At 38.5% G+C, this 16,989-nt stretch overlaps 1 protein-coding gene across 15 annotated transcripts in view; it reads right to left on the bottom strand.

Moving 5' to 3' along the window:
• Positions 1 to 16,989, bottom strand: part of RIPOR3 (RIPOR family member 3) — a 53,265-nt gene that overhangs the window by 24,124 nt on the left and 12,152 nt on the right. For 7 of the 15 annotated variants that reach the window (XM_074604824.1, XM_074604834.1, XM_074604828.1 and 4 more), the window contains 4 exons: positions 8,335 to 8,463; positions 4,215 to 4,361; positions 887 to 965; positions 105 to 128 (listed from right to left, as the gene is read on the bottom strand). In XM_074604824.1, coding sequence (XP_074460925.1) covers positions 105 to 128; positions 887 to 965; positions 4,215 to 4,361; positions 8,335 to 8,435 — 351 coding nt within the window. In that variant the 5' untranslated portion in view covers positions 8,436 to 8,463. Of the gene's footprint in view, positions 1 to 104; positions 129 to 886; positions 966 to 4,214; positions 4,362 to 5,351; positions 5,510 to 8,334; positions 8,464 to 10,083; positions 10,201 to 12,344; positions 12,398 to 16,989 lie in introns of those variants that run through there. The other 8 variants (XM_074604832.1, XM_074604821.1, XM_074604822.1 and 5 more) reach the window with 4 other exon arrangements.

The following is a 16,989-nucleotide window of genomic DNA, read 5'->3' as shown; positions in this document are numbered from 1 at the left end:
GGGGACTTGAGAAATTATTTCCTAAACATGCCTTTAAGTAACACAGTAGACATCATCCATTTGTCTCTATTTGCAGCATTTCATCTCATCTTCAATAGTCTTACCTTATCCAGGTCATAGTAGAAAGCCTGAAAGAAAAACAGCAAAGGCTGAATAGAAGAGCATGTATATTAACGATACTTTGGTATTTACTGCAGGACTCGGTATGCCTATCTTAAGTTACGCTAAATTAAGATGCATTGTTTACTACAAGATGACAGTCCAACATTTTTATAAGTAGTTTCATTTTCTGTGCATGGTTGCTTGGTTTGTTTTCACAGATGCTTGAAATGAGACAGAGTCTCACCGCCAGCCATAACAAGGACTTGGACATTGGTCATGGTACATGGGAGTTTCTGATTTTATTTTTTATTTTTTTTTAATCTAGCCGTTATTTCCCAAATGAAAGGCAAAGCTGGATCTGCGAGTTGTCTCTTCACTAGCACTGCTGCTGAAGGTACTTCTAGGGAGTTGTGAACGTGACAGAACCTAGGTTACAAGGACACATTCGCCAACTATGGAAAACAAAGCTCTGTCTTTATCACCATTTCTGTCCATACAGAGTCAGGTATGAACACTGATCACTGAAGAGACACAAGGAGATACCATCCCAGTAAAGGAACACAATCTGAAGAACACTGATGGATACTGAACTTGAGAAATCCCAAGTTTAATTCTCACATCAAGAGCTAACTTGATTGATGAATTTCTGATTGTGATGCCTTGCTTGATCTCACCTCAGTGCTTTAACTGGAAAGCCCCAGGGAGTCCCAGATGTGAGAAACCGTCTACTTCTGTGACTTTATTTTAAGAGTCATTTAAGTATTTAACATCAAAACCATCTTACCAATCTGGAGTTCCTTTTTGTATCTTTGTGTCGACCAGAAAGATAATCCAATTCAGCCTGATGTGCTTCCAAGTATTCACTAGAGAGGAAGAAAACCCAAACTTACGTTCTTCTGGTATATTAATTATAACACCTTCCCAAAGAATTTTTCAGCAGAATGTTACAAAGCAACTTCCTTCTAGAGAAGATTTCCCTTGTTTTAGTCTCTAGAGATGTGAATGGCTACACAGAGGGACATGGGTCAACAGATGAGAAAGGGTGGTTTCCTTAGACAAATATTTGTCTTAAATGCAAAGTGACTCCAAGAGGAGCATCTGTATGCAATAAGTCCCAGCAGATTCTGGTTACTGTTACCTAACATTTAAAGATGCTGTACATTAGGAAGCCTCCTGAATCCTTCTTACACCTCCAAGATGTGGAATGCTACAGTGCAATTCCAGAAGGACACCACTGTTGCATAAGGTATATACATATACACATGCACACACTGCACTCAGACATTCGTTATTTCTTGTTTCCCTTCTTCTAAAATAGATCATTCAAGTGGAAGATAGACTTTATTCTGGGAATGTGAAGCAAAACAAAACAAGACAGTAGAGCTGGAAGTACTACTAAAGGCAAGAGGAAAGGAGGGGCATAGGAGGAGAACAGGAAGTTCTAATGCACACATAACTGAGCTCACATATCTCCTTTTCATCTTTCTCTGACTATTCCTGTTTGGCCTCCTGGAACCTTTTCTGTAAGGCAGAAGATCAGTTCATTTGTTGAGCAAGTCTCTTACAGTTACTGAGGACTAAGAATTCATCAACCAACTCTATCTTACAAAGTCAAAGAATTGCAACACAAGACACTTGGACTACAAAACCAAGCTCATTGAAGTACTCCACATGTAAGGTAGGGAACATGTCATTCAGTGTTTTAGCAAACAGAACTGAACACCACCTTTTAGTATGTGAGACAATTTCTTAATGTAACCATTACTTTTTCCAGAATGGGAAGTATGCAAGGTGTGAAGCACTTGGTGCCAGTTGGCTTCTATAGAGTCGCTTGCATGCAAGGGTTGTCCCTTAGGAGTTCCCACAGGGCCTTAAACTATTTCTGCTGAGACCATCTTCTTCCAACTTTGCTTTTAATATAGAGCAGACTTTGGTAACTTTTTCCTCTTATGCTTAAAGGGGAAGAAAAGTCACCTGGTAAATTCTACATTGTAAGACAGTCTCAGAGCAGTCAAAATAGCTTCATTTTAGACAGCTGCATGTCTTCACATTTGCTTTGATACACTTCATTTTCTTACTGTTACAAAACCAGTTCCCCCCAGACACCCAGTGGTTCCAGCATTCAGCTGTCTGCTCTTTACACTTGCCTATTAACAGCTCAGTGCAGAAGTAGCCAAGGCTGGTGGCAGAAAAGGGTTCACTTTCCTTTTAGAAGAGTTTCATCACTTTCCGATTTAAGTATGTTAGAATTGCCAGCTCGATGGAATGGTACCCAGATGGTTAACAGAATAAGGAGTTATTTGCTATAGCTATAAAGAAACAGGCACGTAAAACATGTTCTGTACTAAAAATCCAAGTCACTCCAGCACCAAGTGGACTTAGTCTGCATCTACTTAAAACTTGGACTTTGCATTGCTATTTGATACAGTTGTTTTCTGTAGGTTACTTTAGTCAATTAGTTAGCTGCTCGGTTTTGGCAGGAGTCTGGTCATGTGGCATTCCCTGCAGAACTGGGAACAAATTCTGATCCACTTTATGGTTTCTCCTCCCTATGCTCTGATAAATTCTAAACTCTGCAAAAACATTTGGTTTCATTATTTGTTTTAAATCCAAATCCACTAATATGACATTGACTGATGTTTTTAGGGCTAAGACTTTATAGTCTTTTATTGGAATAAAAATGTGACACATCTGAGTTTAAAAAGTATTATTACAGTGCGTTTTATGTTCTTTGTTTAAGAAAACAAAAATTATGATTAGAATTAATACAGTAGCAAAATTCTGAGGACAGCTGCAACATACATGAAGGAACTGTTAGTTAGCAGGATGCCAGTCAAAAGAGCAACAGAGTTTACAAATCCAAGGAAAGCCATTTTATCTTCCAATAGTAGCTTCAGAGTATAAACGAAGTTCCTATGATATTAGGCTAGACCCATCAACTGTAATGATTTAAGATGTGTATTTTTATAATATAAGATTTGAGGACTCGGTTAAAGGTTGATCAGTTTCAATCACTGATGAAGGCAAACAGCACTTGCCACCACTTCCTTTCTGGTCTGTAATACCAAGGGAGCAAGTTCATCCATGTTTTATTTGCCATTTCAACTCTGAATAATATCAGCATTTCTATGAGATAACGGACAGCTTCCACAAAGCCAGAATACCCTACATTCAGATTGCCAGCTCATCCTTTGATCTCTGTCTGCTGCACGCACCCCACATCTGCCAGACAGAGACAATGGACAAAACTGGTCTTTAACCTTTTCACTCAAGTCTGTACTAATGCAACATTGACTGTGCGGTCAACCATAATAAAGACTCTGAAGTAGTGCTACAGTTAAAGCAAAATAATGCTATTTACATTGCCGTAAGAAGATGGGGTCATACTACAGCTCTGTTCCATCACATCAAGTCAGCTGAAGTTTTCAGGTGGATCTGCTTAGACTTTCCCTTACAACAAACCACCCAGAGATGAAACAGGACTTTTGAACTCCAGAGTTTAATTCTATTAAAAGAAAAAAAACACCAAACACAAAGATACAAACCCACTAGAATATGTCTTTACTTTAAGTGTTCTCTAATTAGCATAGAGACAATAGAAATGGTTTATGAACCAGTCTTCCCACTGTGTCCTTGCAAGGCACACCCTTGCTTTCAGGCTTGGTTTTAAGTCAGCTTTTTGAGTCAAAACAAACTCCACACAGTTCCCTCTCCAGAAACTTTCTGCCAATCACCCCCCAGGTCTGGTTATCCCATCCTTACCCCTGTCTCCGCTTGATCTGCAGACTTCCTGCCTGCCACCCTGCATGCTCTGAAAGCCTCCCTTCCTCGAGAGAGCTTAGTTTCTACCCAAGAGATGGGGAATCTCCCCACAGAGTCCCACCTGTCATTGACTTTTTAGAGAAGTGTAATGAACTGGGAACAAATAAAAACATGAGAGCACTTTGTTCGCAAGCAGACTGTCTGAAACTTGTTTTACAAGGTCCCAAACCAGTGTCTGGGAAAGTCACTGCATACGTTTAGAGATGCCAGATGGAGACAGAGAACAGCGATACATAGACTTAAGCAGCATGACTAGGTAAGGCAAATTACAGTATTTAAAAAGTCCTTACTTAAGTCCTTTCTTCAAAGCTTCAAAAATTTTCTTCACCTGCAGTGGCTTTGGATCCCAGATGACCGCCCCCTTCTGCAGGGAATTATAAGCCTTGGGGGATTTCAGTGACATTCTTGATCTCACTGAACTTCTGCCGAGAGACTTTCTGTAGAAAAAGAAAATAAATATGGGAAAGATGCAAAACCCATCACCAGGGAGAATAGTGACGCCTAACCCACAAAGCTTCCAGGCTACAAGTTATATGTCCAATTCCATATGCCTTTACTCAAGGGAACAAAGCTCTTGGACACACTGAGAATACTTTCACGGGTAACGTCAAAAAGTTAAGGGCCAGCCCTAAATACCTAGTGCAGGAGAGCTGCAAGTTTTTTGTGACTTCAACAATAACAACTTCAATAAGAAACATCTCATTCTCCAAGCTTGATGCAGACTCTGTGAATCCTAGTGGTTCTCTTTTATTCTTTTTAATTAAAGAAAAATTGCACAGGTCCCCATTTCTTTGGGAAGGTAGAGAGGGTACTGAGCAAGAAAAAGAAAAGGTCATTTTTATAACAAGTTAACGTTACAGCTACTGCTAGCAATTGTCTTAACGGACATGCATGGCAGGTAGCTAAGGCCCTGTTTCTGTGTGCATATTCACACCAGTTGTTGGGTCAACTACAGAACTAGATAAGTAAGCCACACTGCAGGACAAGGACGTTCCCACTCCAACTCTCACCTGCAATTCAGGAAAACAAAGCAACAAACTTTTGATCTGCTCAAGGTCTAACTGATAAAGCGAACACAAAAAGCCTTTAAAAATAGTTATTTCTTTGCTTGCATTCACTATCCACTTACGTGATGGCTTAGAGCCCTACCACAATTTACAAAAGGAAGCTACTAAGCCCAGATCGCACACAAGATATAATTATCAACATGTTTTTCAGCGTCTAACACCTCACTTATTTTTAAAAGCAACTGCAAAACCAAAATTAAATATTGTTTCTAACAGAAGTCCCCCACACAGGATTTTTTGTGCTAACATAAAGAGTTAGAACATCCCAAGCATTACTTACATATATCTACAACATTTAAACCAGAAAATTAGCTCTTTGCAAATAGTTCTCTCACACTGGCAGATTCCTGCCCAGCTTACCTCTATCTATGTACTCCTGTAGGTCTTTGTTATTTTTATATAGTTTTCTTAATACTCCCTGTAAGTCGAGCCCCTAAAATAACGTTATCTGAAGAAGTTTCCCATTCTGCCAAGCCAACTGGTTGCTCTCAGAGACACTTTCCACCTTCTCTACAATCTCTATCCTAAATTCAGCTCACCTGGAGAAACAATAGCTTAATACTTAGCCAATGGCTGTTTTAAGTTCTCAGCATGTGACTGAATGCCTAAGGAGATTATCGAGCTTGGTGATTAAATCCTGGACCCAGCACACCTGAGAGCTGTCCCCAGTCCTATTATAGAAACCTTTGAGCAACTACTTTAATTATCCTGGTGCTAATTTTCCACTTAACTCCATTTTTTAACATAGAATCTGCAAAAAATCTGTTGAAATTACATGTTGCCAAACATTACTGGATATTTAATTTCTTCACCCCAATGATTATCTTAGGTTTTTTATGATGGCTTAATGTTAAGTATTAATTGACCAAACCATTTGGAGCTCAAATTACCTTTAACAAGAAACATAACTGTTAAATTAGAAACTTATATTAATATTGTTCTCTTTTGTAAGATAACAGATCTTTGAGTATTCCACGCAAAGGGAGAGGGTTTCAATTGGAATAACACTGGAAGGGACAGTCTAGCCAATAACATCAACTGAAAGAGTCTCCTGGAAGAATCATCACTTAAAATTCTTTCACAAAAAGAAGGAAATAGCGTTCAGCTCCATGCTTTAGATGAGTACTCTAATTAGCAAGATACCATATGGAAAATATAAGATAATTCTGCCTTTTGAAATTAAAAAGCCCAAATTACTCCTGGGGTTTGTTTATTTTTAGAAAGGAAAGGACTTTGATATTTACCTTCAGAGTTTTGGACTGCAAATCCTAAATTCAGGAAATCATTTCCCTTCAGTTAAAGTATAGCATTTAAGCACTGCATACAGATAGGTTGGAATTTAAATCTCACCATTTTCCTCAGTATCTCCTACTGACTGATGTGGCCCGTATGTATTCAGTGCATTGATGTTAAGAATCCCATTTTCATACGTTTCATAGAAAAGTTAAGTGGCTGACAGGGGCCTTCAGGGACAGTAGCTAAAAGCTAGATGCTATGTTGCTGTTTTCCCTTGTGAACTTAATAATTTAAGTATCAGATTTCCCACTTTATAGATAACAGTAATAACATTTACTTCCTGTGGAGACCATTGTGAGGAAAAATGAAATAGTGTGTCTGGCTGAGAGCCTCAAAAGGAAGTTGCTAAAGAAACGCAAAAGTATATTTAGCATCTGCTTAAGAATCTCCATGTGGACCTGATTTGTGTGTCATCCTTTGGAGAGACCTTGCATAGGGCCCCTGCAATCTCCTGCTGTGTTTTGCAACAGCGCCTGAGGGAGAGATAAGTTAGGAAAGGGTGATTAAAAAATTTCTTCACTATGCTGGGGAAGGCTCTCGGGTGTTCACTGGGCTGTGACTGAGTACCTAGTGCACAAATTTTCCTTACTGTGCTGATTCCTGAATGAAACTGTCTGTCTACACACTTAAATAATGAAAAGCAACATCACAAAAAAATGCATAAAGAGATGCATTGGTTAGAAAACCTTTGCAGCTAAAAGTAACAGAATAACCTTAAGGGATATATAAACTCTTCTGTTTAGAACATTCTTACCCTGCTGGACTGTGCCTTTGTTGCAGAAACAGCTGTTCGACACTTTTCCTGGTAGATCCTTTCCCTGCTAGAACTCCCACTATGTACTTGAGCTCAAGTCTGTTTATATAATTCACTGACAGTGCTTTTCTCAAGATCTTAGCAATTGGTGTGATTTTAGATGTTCAATCTTTGCTGGATGTAATATTATTTTTCAGCTTCCACAACAAATTAATTTATTCAAATGTGAAGACTTCTCAATTACATCCTAATCATGCTGGAATTTCATTTTTGCTCATACTTTACCACGCTGTGTTTAACTAAAAGGTTAATTCAGTCATTTAATTCCTTGCAAATATATTTTACGACATGAGTTGGGTATTTTACTGATACACAATAGGTTTTTTTGAGTACAATACTTTTAGAGGTATACTTTCCAATACTTCTATATGATACTGCTAAATGATTCACTTTGTTATTATTCCAGCATGCACTGGCTGTCAGAGATTATATTAATTTTCCATTTATATATCATATCTTCTAAAAGCACTTGACAGGCCATACAGGGATCACTAAATTCAGAAAAAGAACAAAAGCACTTCTAGTGGAAAAGCTGCACAGTTATCTACATAGAGCAATGCTGCACAACAATTTATGACAAGGAAAAAAGGGAAAAACAGTGCAGGGTGGTTTAGCAATTATGGGGCTCGACTGACGACTGGACTGCAACCTTGGCTATTACTATAGACCTGTTACTGACAGCAGCAATTTTCTAGTGGCCTTCTTGGCCTGTTTGTATTCCTCCCTTCCTCTCATTTCTGGCATTGCCAGAAAGCAGCCCTGCCTCTCATGTCATGCTGCTCTGTTTAAATAACTCCAGGAGAATTGAATTTTGTTAAGCTACATATTTTGCCAGGATTCACCACTAACATTCCTATCTTTTTAAAGGTCTATGAGATCTTTTAATTACCATAACTATTCAGAAGGTTTTAGTCAGAAAACATCAGTTACTACTAGGCTGCAAGCAGGAAGGGTCATAGCCCTTCATTTTTCTGGAAGAAATGGACACTATTAACAGTCTGATACATAACCTCTGAAATCCAGCCATCTCTGAAGTAGAGCGTGTACAGTAGTAAGGCAGCATGGTGTGAAATATAGCTATTTATCAGTGAACCGTGGCAACACTCAATACCTTTAAGATAAAAATAAAGGAACGACTTCTACACATAGATGCCTTAGGTTAAAAAAATATATTCATAGTACCTAATGTCTGTTGCCCAAACAATCAGGTGCTTTTCTTTTTGTGTTACTTACCCTAATTTTCTGCTTTGCACAGTGCTGAATCCAGTGAAGGAGCAACTCCTGCTGATACCACCCCCATCACCGGGAGAGACAAATGTGAGTTTGACCGACATGATTGCCAGCCAGTAAGTCTATCGGCTTCTGAAATAAACAGAAAAACACATGAGTCAAAATCTTCTTGGCAGTTCAGGCTTAGACCTGTGCTGCTGCAAGTGCTGAGCTGCATGGAAGTGGAAATTTAGAACAGACAGTAGATTAAATAAAAAAAAAAGACTTGTCTGCTATATACGTTTCCTTTGTTGCTATCCACAACACAATTAATAAGGGACTGAACAGTCTAAAATGAAATCTCTCAAGCCCTCTTCAATTTCTGATTGATTTTACAAACTCACTATGTAAAAGCCAGAACAGACTCAATTCACAGGCTCTCTACATTTCTGATTTTTTAAAAACCCTGTAATTGTCCCTCTGCTTAAGGAGTTCAGGCCAACCAGTATATTTCCAAATCAGTATGGATGCCAGAACAATACTTAAGCTCCAGACTTAGCCAGGTCCAAGAAGCAGTTCCTTGCATCTGTGCAGAGCCACACTGCAGTCAATGGTAGAACTGGCTGAGTGTGGTACTTAAGCCCAAGGCAGAAGTCTGGTTTTGACAGAAAATTTCAGGTTCATTCTCCTCCTCTGGCAGGATTTCTCTTGGATTGCTCTCTTCTGTTTTCCATCAGTCAAACTCTTTTGCTTTCTGGAGAATTGTGCTCTCTGCCATATGTCTATAGAATCCAAGTTACAATATAAGTAACAGACATACCCTTCAAAGCAGCTGTAGAAAATCACCCAGACAGTTAATATACAGAAAAATTCCCTTCCTTCCCCCCTCAAGCTGGTGTAATGTAAACACCACAACTGAGTAAAACTGAGTAAAACAAAAAGCTGGAGTATCTATTTGCAGAGAGAAGTACAAACTCCAATAAAGAGCTCTACATGGAGATGCTCCATGCAAAAGTTTGTCCTACATTACAGAATGTGCTCTGAAGAACAGTGAGCTCTTAATCTTTCAGACTAGATACTGGAAAGAAACATTTGCACTCATCCCCTATGCCTGACATTATCCCACCAGCATGGCTACAATTAATTAGAGTAGAAGCCCAGAAATGTCATGATAAGACTCTTTTCCTGGCTCTACCACTAACTTGGAGAGCGACCTAACTCTAGGCTCTTCCAGACTGCATATAAAGACCTGAGTGGTTATATATACTCCCCAAGAAAAGTGAGGCTTGAGAGTGTTTAGCTAATTCTGAGCTAGTCTACAAGTACAGGGAATTACTGTAAGTGAGTACGCTTCAGGTATCATTATCTACCAAACCCGTAACAAAAGCTGTCATGGATTTCCACAAGCAGAGATCCTTCAGTGAGACCTGACTATTTCACTAGAAGCTGCTCAGTCAGTTCCCCAGGCTGAGGTTTAAGGCTGCCATTTCTTTGCCTGTTCTACGGGCTGTGCCAAGCTCATGAATACAGCTGTGAAAAACAGGCAAAAAATTTTGGGACAAGATATGAAAATGATAAATTTGAGCCAAACCGCTACCTGCTTTGCAAGCTACCTAGTTCGTCAAAAGAGGTGCTAGGCATGGCTAGGTATTTTATATCTCAGTGCATCGAAGTCCACGACTCCATAGCTTCAGTAGTATCAATAGAAATCTGCTACACAGAAAAATTTAGGCGCACCTTAATCACCTTTTAATCAAACTGTACAGCACTTACATTCTCTTGTTTGGAAAGGATACCTCCTCAACACCCTTAATCAGAGATTGCACTTGCATCACTTCACAGCTGAAGTTTCAAAATATTTTCCATTCTTTCCTCTAGTTTTCAGAAGCTTATATGTCTGTGAACAGTCACCCCATCAAAAGGATCATTAGACTGAAAAAAACATGCAACTTACTGAAAAATGTAATTGCATAACAAGCTGTTAAAGGAAAAAATAAAAGGAATAGCCTCATGGTTATTGACCACATCCCTCATCAAGGCTAATCCAGATTCCCAGGACTTATTTTTCAGCTCTCTAACTTGGGAAAGTTAGTTCATGAGTAAAAGGGAGGAAGAAAGTGCAGAAAAAGCTTGCCTAGTTTTATAGGACTCCTAGAGCCTGCGTAGCATGAGACTGAAGCATATAGATATGAAACAAACAAAAACAGGCAGACCCTTGATAGGGAACAGAAAGTGGAAAATTATGAGAAGACTCGCAAGGCAAAAATCTGTGGTACTGAACTCTAGATGTGAAGCATTAACTTGGAAATGTACAGACACCCAAAACTAGCTGATGAAAGAAATGAATTGCTTAAATTGCCTAGACGTGATTCTGTTGCCACGTATGTTTTTATAAATCAAATATAATTCCATACTTCATGAAGATAGGCTGTTGCAAATTAGTAGAAATTAGAGATAGATTGGACCTCACTTGCGCATAGCCATAAGCATTTAAAAATTCTCATGGGTTGTTTGTTTTTTTTTAACTGCACAAAGCTCAGTCCTCAAGGCCACTGACCATGTCATGTTCTGCTGCAATGCACAGCTATGTTCAAAAGCAATTCACAAACACATTTTCACAGTTCCCTCTTATAAGAACGAAGAGAATTTAAATGATGTTAGAAAAGCACTACTAAAGGGGTTATCTTTCTTCCTCTGAAATAACGTTGACAAAGTCAAATACCACTTGGTACACACCTGCATATATATTTTTTGTAGCGACCTAGAAATCTTACAACTCATTTCACACTTCCGGGTAGAAGACCATAAGTAGGATATCAAGACAACATTTTATTTGTAAGAAAGACTTATAAATGGAGTTGTTTAAACAGAGGGTTTTGCTAGCCAGAGTGTCTGTATAAAAGTGCTGAGCTACGTTACAATTGCCCCTGAGAAAAAGCATCGGGACACATCTCAAATTCAACTCTCCCTTTAGGCTACAAATAAACCAGATAAGGACCCCCAACAAAGCTGAGTTCAAATTTGTCTTCCAACCTGTAACCTCTGCTGTGTGAGCCGATGTCTCCAGATCTCATAAATACAGGGATTATACCCTGGGGAGCTGAGGAACTTCCCCTTGTTTAATCTTCCCCAAAAGCACAGAATGTGAATACGGAAGCTAGCTAGGGGCTGGCATATGTAGAGTGCAAAACTATCGGGCCAAACTGAAGGAGTCTATTGCCAGGGGCAATAGAAACACCGCAATACTGGAAAAAAACTAGGAGTCTTGGAAAAGTCCCATAAAGCTTGTGAGTATTAAATGGAACTCCAAACTGCCAGGTACTAATTGACTCAAACATTTTAATGCGTGCAGTTTTGTAAGATTTAGACTTCAGGTCTCAGAAATGTATTTTTAATATAAATCAAAAGAGTACTTTTTTTCAAATTAAAGGAGTATTTTTGTTTGTCCCTGTTTCAATGATTTGCTGTAACAGACTATTAGTTTAACCTTCAGTGTTATCAAGCATCCAGGCATGTTGGGCCACACATTTGAGCTTCTGTGCAGCAGTGAGTATGCTCAAACAGCATGTTCTGCTCCATCTCTGTTAGTATTAGGATATTCCTCAAGCCAAATGACCTTCATCCTCTACAAACAAAAAACTGGTGTCTGTTTGTGTTTATGGCTAAACTTTTCCAGCCCTAGTCACATATTTAATTGTTTCTAGGCACAATGGTTTCAGCAATTTTATGAGGAAAATATGACTCACTGACTTCTTGCAAAATATTTCTGCTTGTGTTTTGTACTTTAAATTAGTAGCCATGTTTTTCTTTTAATATCTCCAAGAGGTTCACTTGAACTTGGTGAACAGTTGCTATAGTAAGATACTCATGTTTCCTTAAAATTTAGAATGTTCCACTTGTGAACGACCAGTTGGTTAAGAGAGACACACTTGCTCCTAGTTGTGTGTTTGCAAAAACTACCAGACTTCTATTTCCTTCAGCTAATTGTGGACACACACATCAAGCGATAGCCTAGGCAACAAGTGGCTACGTACCTCACCAGTATGGCAGTACCTGCTGTTCACTGGCTTCAGCAAGCAGCAGCTGCCTAAGAAAATAAATGCCAGTTTGAAATCAAGTAAATTATGAGTCACTATAGAAAACAAACACAATGACTGAACACAAACTATCAAATGCCAATCACTTCAATGTCTTAGGATCATGTCTGTGATTCTGGATACATTATGTGATCATGACAATTTGTCTTACACCACCTGATCCTGACTTTCTCCTTACATTTTTAGACTACTGTTGTTATTTTTATACATAATTTTATTTGTAAATATTACATTAAATTTACTTGGAAGGACAGTAGAGCCATTCTATCTTCTAGTTTTGGAAATCAAACAAACAGAGTTGATTTCATTTTATATTATCACAACATAATCCTTTTCTCAGTATCAACATTTTATTGGATGTGCTCAACATTTTATTGGAGGGACTGCAGCCTTGACCCTAAAATATGTGGCTTACGTTTGTGCCTATATAAAGAATCCTCTTAGTAAGTGGGTTTCTGCATAGCATAGTACATAGATTTTATTGTAGGGTTGCCACCTAGAATCTATGTCTTTTTAGAGCGTGATTTTACAAAATTCACTTCAGCTCCATAACAGCCAAACAAATTTGCCATTAATGTGTACTGGTTCTATGCCATTTCTACTGAAACTCAATTTTCACTGCACATAACCAAAATCAGTACTGATTAAGTAGATGAACATGTAGGGACTTTAGAGACATTCTCTGGACTTCGGCTAGAAATGATCTGTGATTCCAACTAATCATCTGCTGTTTAAAAAAACCCTTCAGTCAAAGGTGCTAAGTTACTCATTCCACTTCCTTGAATTTATTAGAAACTCCACCACGATAACTGTTTTGCTGTATAATTGCATCTGCATCAGGGTTTCAGCTGATAGACATATATATTGCAAACACTTAATAGATGAAAAGACAACCCTAACATAATTACATCAGCAAATTTCTAGCATAAGTCAAATTTAAGACTGATTTTGTAAACCGGGCTACATTTGCCTACCATCACATTGATGTAATCACAATTATTTTTCTTCCTCTCATTTATTTCAAAACTCAGGAACAATGGAATTAACTAACACTTCTGAATGCTTATAATGGGTGGTATCCATTTCAAAACACTTGCAGCAGACGATGGTATTTGAGTCTTTCATGAAACTGATAAAGAAAAAAAAAAATCAAGATTGCCACAATGTATTACAATACTGTCAAACATTTTGAACTAAATCTTAGCGCTGATCTGGGCCTGAAACACTGAAGCTTTTTGAGATTTTAATGTACCGTGCAACTGGCTGGAAATTTCTAGGCCTTGGCACTTGCTTTGCAGTGTTGGACATCTAAAGAATGCAGACCATTAAAATTAATGAAACTCCTGAGATGTGATAACATCATGACTCAGCCCTAATTACTCTAAAGGTAGATGTAATGAAGCCTGACTGAACAAAGACTGAAGTGACCATCTTGTGTACAGCACAGTGTTGAATCCACTGGGAAAATACACACTATATTTAATCTTTGCTCTCGAGCATTCTTCAGAAAAACCACTGACCTCAGTAGCAATGTCTACTTTGCTAGATAAACATTCCAAATTTATGATTAAAACCCTTTACATTTTAAGCATTTTTGTTCAATTGTTAGACAAACATTCTATTTATGCAGTTATTGGCAGAACTAAGAAAAATTTCTCTGATTATTTTTCTAGAGATGAAAAGTTATTTGAATTAGGGAGACAGAAAGTGCCCTTGATGCTACATCGCAATACAGCTATTTTAACACAGCACCGGACTGAAATAGGGATCCTTTCTTCAGATAAATCCTTTCTGTGGAAAGGATTCGCAGCACAAGGATTCACAGCAGAACCTGCAAAGGTTATATGTAATTCACTTTAATGTAGGAATTATGACTTGTGGATATCATTTATCTAGAACTGGTGTCTCACACCAACACGTACAACCTGTAACTAGTCCACCACACAGTCGGGGAAAGAGCCGCTGCAGTTACAGATATGGAAAACATATGTTTGATATTTTGTATTCATATGATAAAACAGATTTGTGAAAATGGAGGTAATGGAAACAAACAGCTGCCTGTGACGAGCTTTTGAAAATTTTCCCCTTAGTACTTTTATCATACATCTCTGAAGCACTAGGAGGTAAATTCTGCTTCTCCCGTGCACTTTTCCTGCTCTCCCATCTCACCCCTACTCATCTCTTTCCCCCCCCTGCTTCCTATAATGGGAATAAAATAATGTAGACGGCTGGACTTGTTCAGCCTTCTTTGCAGAAAATTGTAATCCATGCAGGAAACCATCTTCTAGCAAGGAGGTATGTTTAGCTCCAGTGCTGTAAGTCCACTGGATATAGCTGTACAGAGCCATGAACAATCATTCTTCCACTCTATTCACTGGATATTTCTGCTGTATTAAGACTGAGCAATGTGAGTAATTACATCGCAATTCTGCTGCAAGTGGAAGATTTTGCTTCTCTAGGTAGCTGCACATGTGTTCCACAGAACTTCTTGCCTAAACCTGTTTAACTCAGATTATTAGACGGGCCCTTTACTTTACACCAAACTTAACTTACATCTGTTGGGTTGTATTTTGAAAATCTCAAATGATTCAAGAATATAATCCCATTCTCAAAAGTAATTTAGGCTTTTAGGAGCTAGTTCAATTGATTTTCAGTAAGAATTACATTCATAGCTTACATTATTTAGAAAGATGGGGCTTCGGCGTGTAACTCATTTTGGTACTTTTGCAAAGTTTATCTAGGCAGATTCAACTCAAATATATATTTAAATACTGCATATCTGTCATGCTTTCCTTCTAGCCATATTCAAGCCATAAAACGAAAATGAGATAAATAGCTTTGATCCAAGTTATTGCTTTAGTCATTAGGCCCTTCTATAGCTTTATGCCAGCTTCTGGAAATAAAGTTCTGGAGTCCAGGTTTCCTATGCAGCAATAAATTTAAATATCTAAGCAGTCCCCTCAGATAGCTTCTCCTGTGCTGGAGGTGGTGTCTCTGATGTAACCATTTGTAGTGTAGCTCTTTGAACACAGGACTCAACTTTCAAGTCCAAGATGACCTGTTTTTCAAGTCTGCGATTCAAAATGTTGCTGTATTTCTAATTAGTTTTCATCTAAGCATACAGATCCAAGTTCTATTCTCAGTGACACTGGTGCACATCCAGAGGAAATTAATCAGTCATTTATTCCAGATTTCCAGTAGAATCCTGGCAGCAAATGTTGGCCCGTACTTAGTTAATGACCTGGAAACTATTTTTCAAGACATAATTTTGTGGTCAATTTTGTACCTCCCTCTAGTGGCAGCAAATATCAAACAAATGAAGCACAAAGGAGACCTTGTCACGGATCACACACTGATGTATTGTGCCTATTTCTTTTATGGAAATTTGTTACTCAGAATCAAGGTTGGCTGTAAATCTCACTGTAACTTTTTGGTAATGTAGTAAGAAAAGAATCAGTGATTGCATATAACCAAAATCCCGGTTTACTTCCTTTGCCAGTATGTGGCATATTCATATAGCCACACGTAGTTTCTCCCTCCTTGCCTATCATAACTCTTCTAGTTGCTGTGAGCACTTTTGCACCGAGTTTTGCTTTCCTCTTCAGGGGAAGGCACAGAACAATTCACCCATTATCAGCTGATTTATGAGCACAGGGCTTGCTGCTAGCTCTTCTGGTTTCCATTTCAAACTTGATGACAAACTTGCAAGCCTGAATCCGAGATTCAGGAATGTGGCAGGCTCCACACGCTAGCCTGACTTGCAGCTTTTTCAGCTTTGGCAGAATTTGAGTCTGCAGTTAGCTACATTATAATGAATACTTAAAAACAAATTCCTAACAAGAGAAGAAGCAGATGGCGCTGAGGGAGAGCAATTTACAAGTGATGAACAGGCTCTTCTATATCTGACAAAGGAAAATTCGCCTAGCAGCAATGCACTGAATTCTACCAATTCTGTCCTTAAGAGGTTCCTCCTTCTTAATTAGGAACCCCAAGGAACATTCTTGTGTAATATGTATCTCACTCTCCTTGTTTTCCCCAATCTGTTCCTGAATGTATGTTACAGATAGACTTATCAGGTGTGATCGTGTCTCCATCCCTTGGCTAATGCAGGAGCCTCCCAACAGCCCATTTCCAGGTCAATTACGAAATAAGGAAGGTCCTTAATCTCAGCCTTAGGGCTGTGGAAACTCCCAAGTCTAAGCTTTAATAGAAACCAGCATGATGGATAGATATAGGTTTTGATTATTACACTGAGAAGAACATATTAACCAAAACAGATGACAAACTTACAGTAATAGTGAAATTTTATGTTCAACAGTATGTGGGATGTATTTTGATATCTTCAAAAACTGAAGTCTGTGAATCATAATATACTGGAATGTGTCCTGGGGCATGCTTCTGAAGTGGGAGAAACTATCTGTCATTCAGCTGTCTGATCAAGAAAATGGTCTCTTTATTAAGAATTAAACCATTAAGTCAACTTCCTGTGGTGACCGTGTTTTATTCCCATAATTACCAAGACAATCTTGTGCCACAGAAATAATGAAGTTAGGATCAGTACCCCAAAAAACACTAGAAAAAG

Source organism: Larus michahellis, chromosome 12 (genome assembly GCF_964199755.1).
Source record: "Larus michahellis chromosome 12, bLarMic1.1, whole genome shotgun sequence".
NCBI classification, from domain to species: Eukaryota; Metazoa; Chordata; class Aves; order Charadriiformes; family Laridae; genus Larus; species Larus michahellis.
Note: the sequence above shows the minus strand (reverse complement) of the source record. Positions and strands in the feature narration are given on the sequence as shown.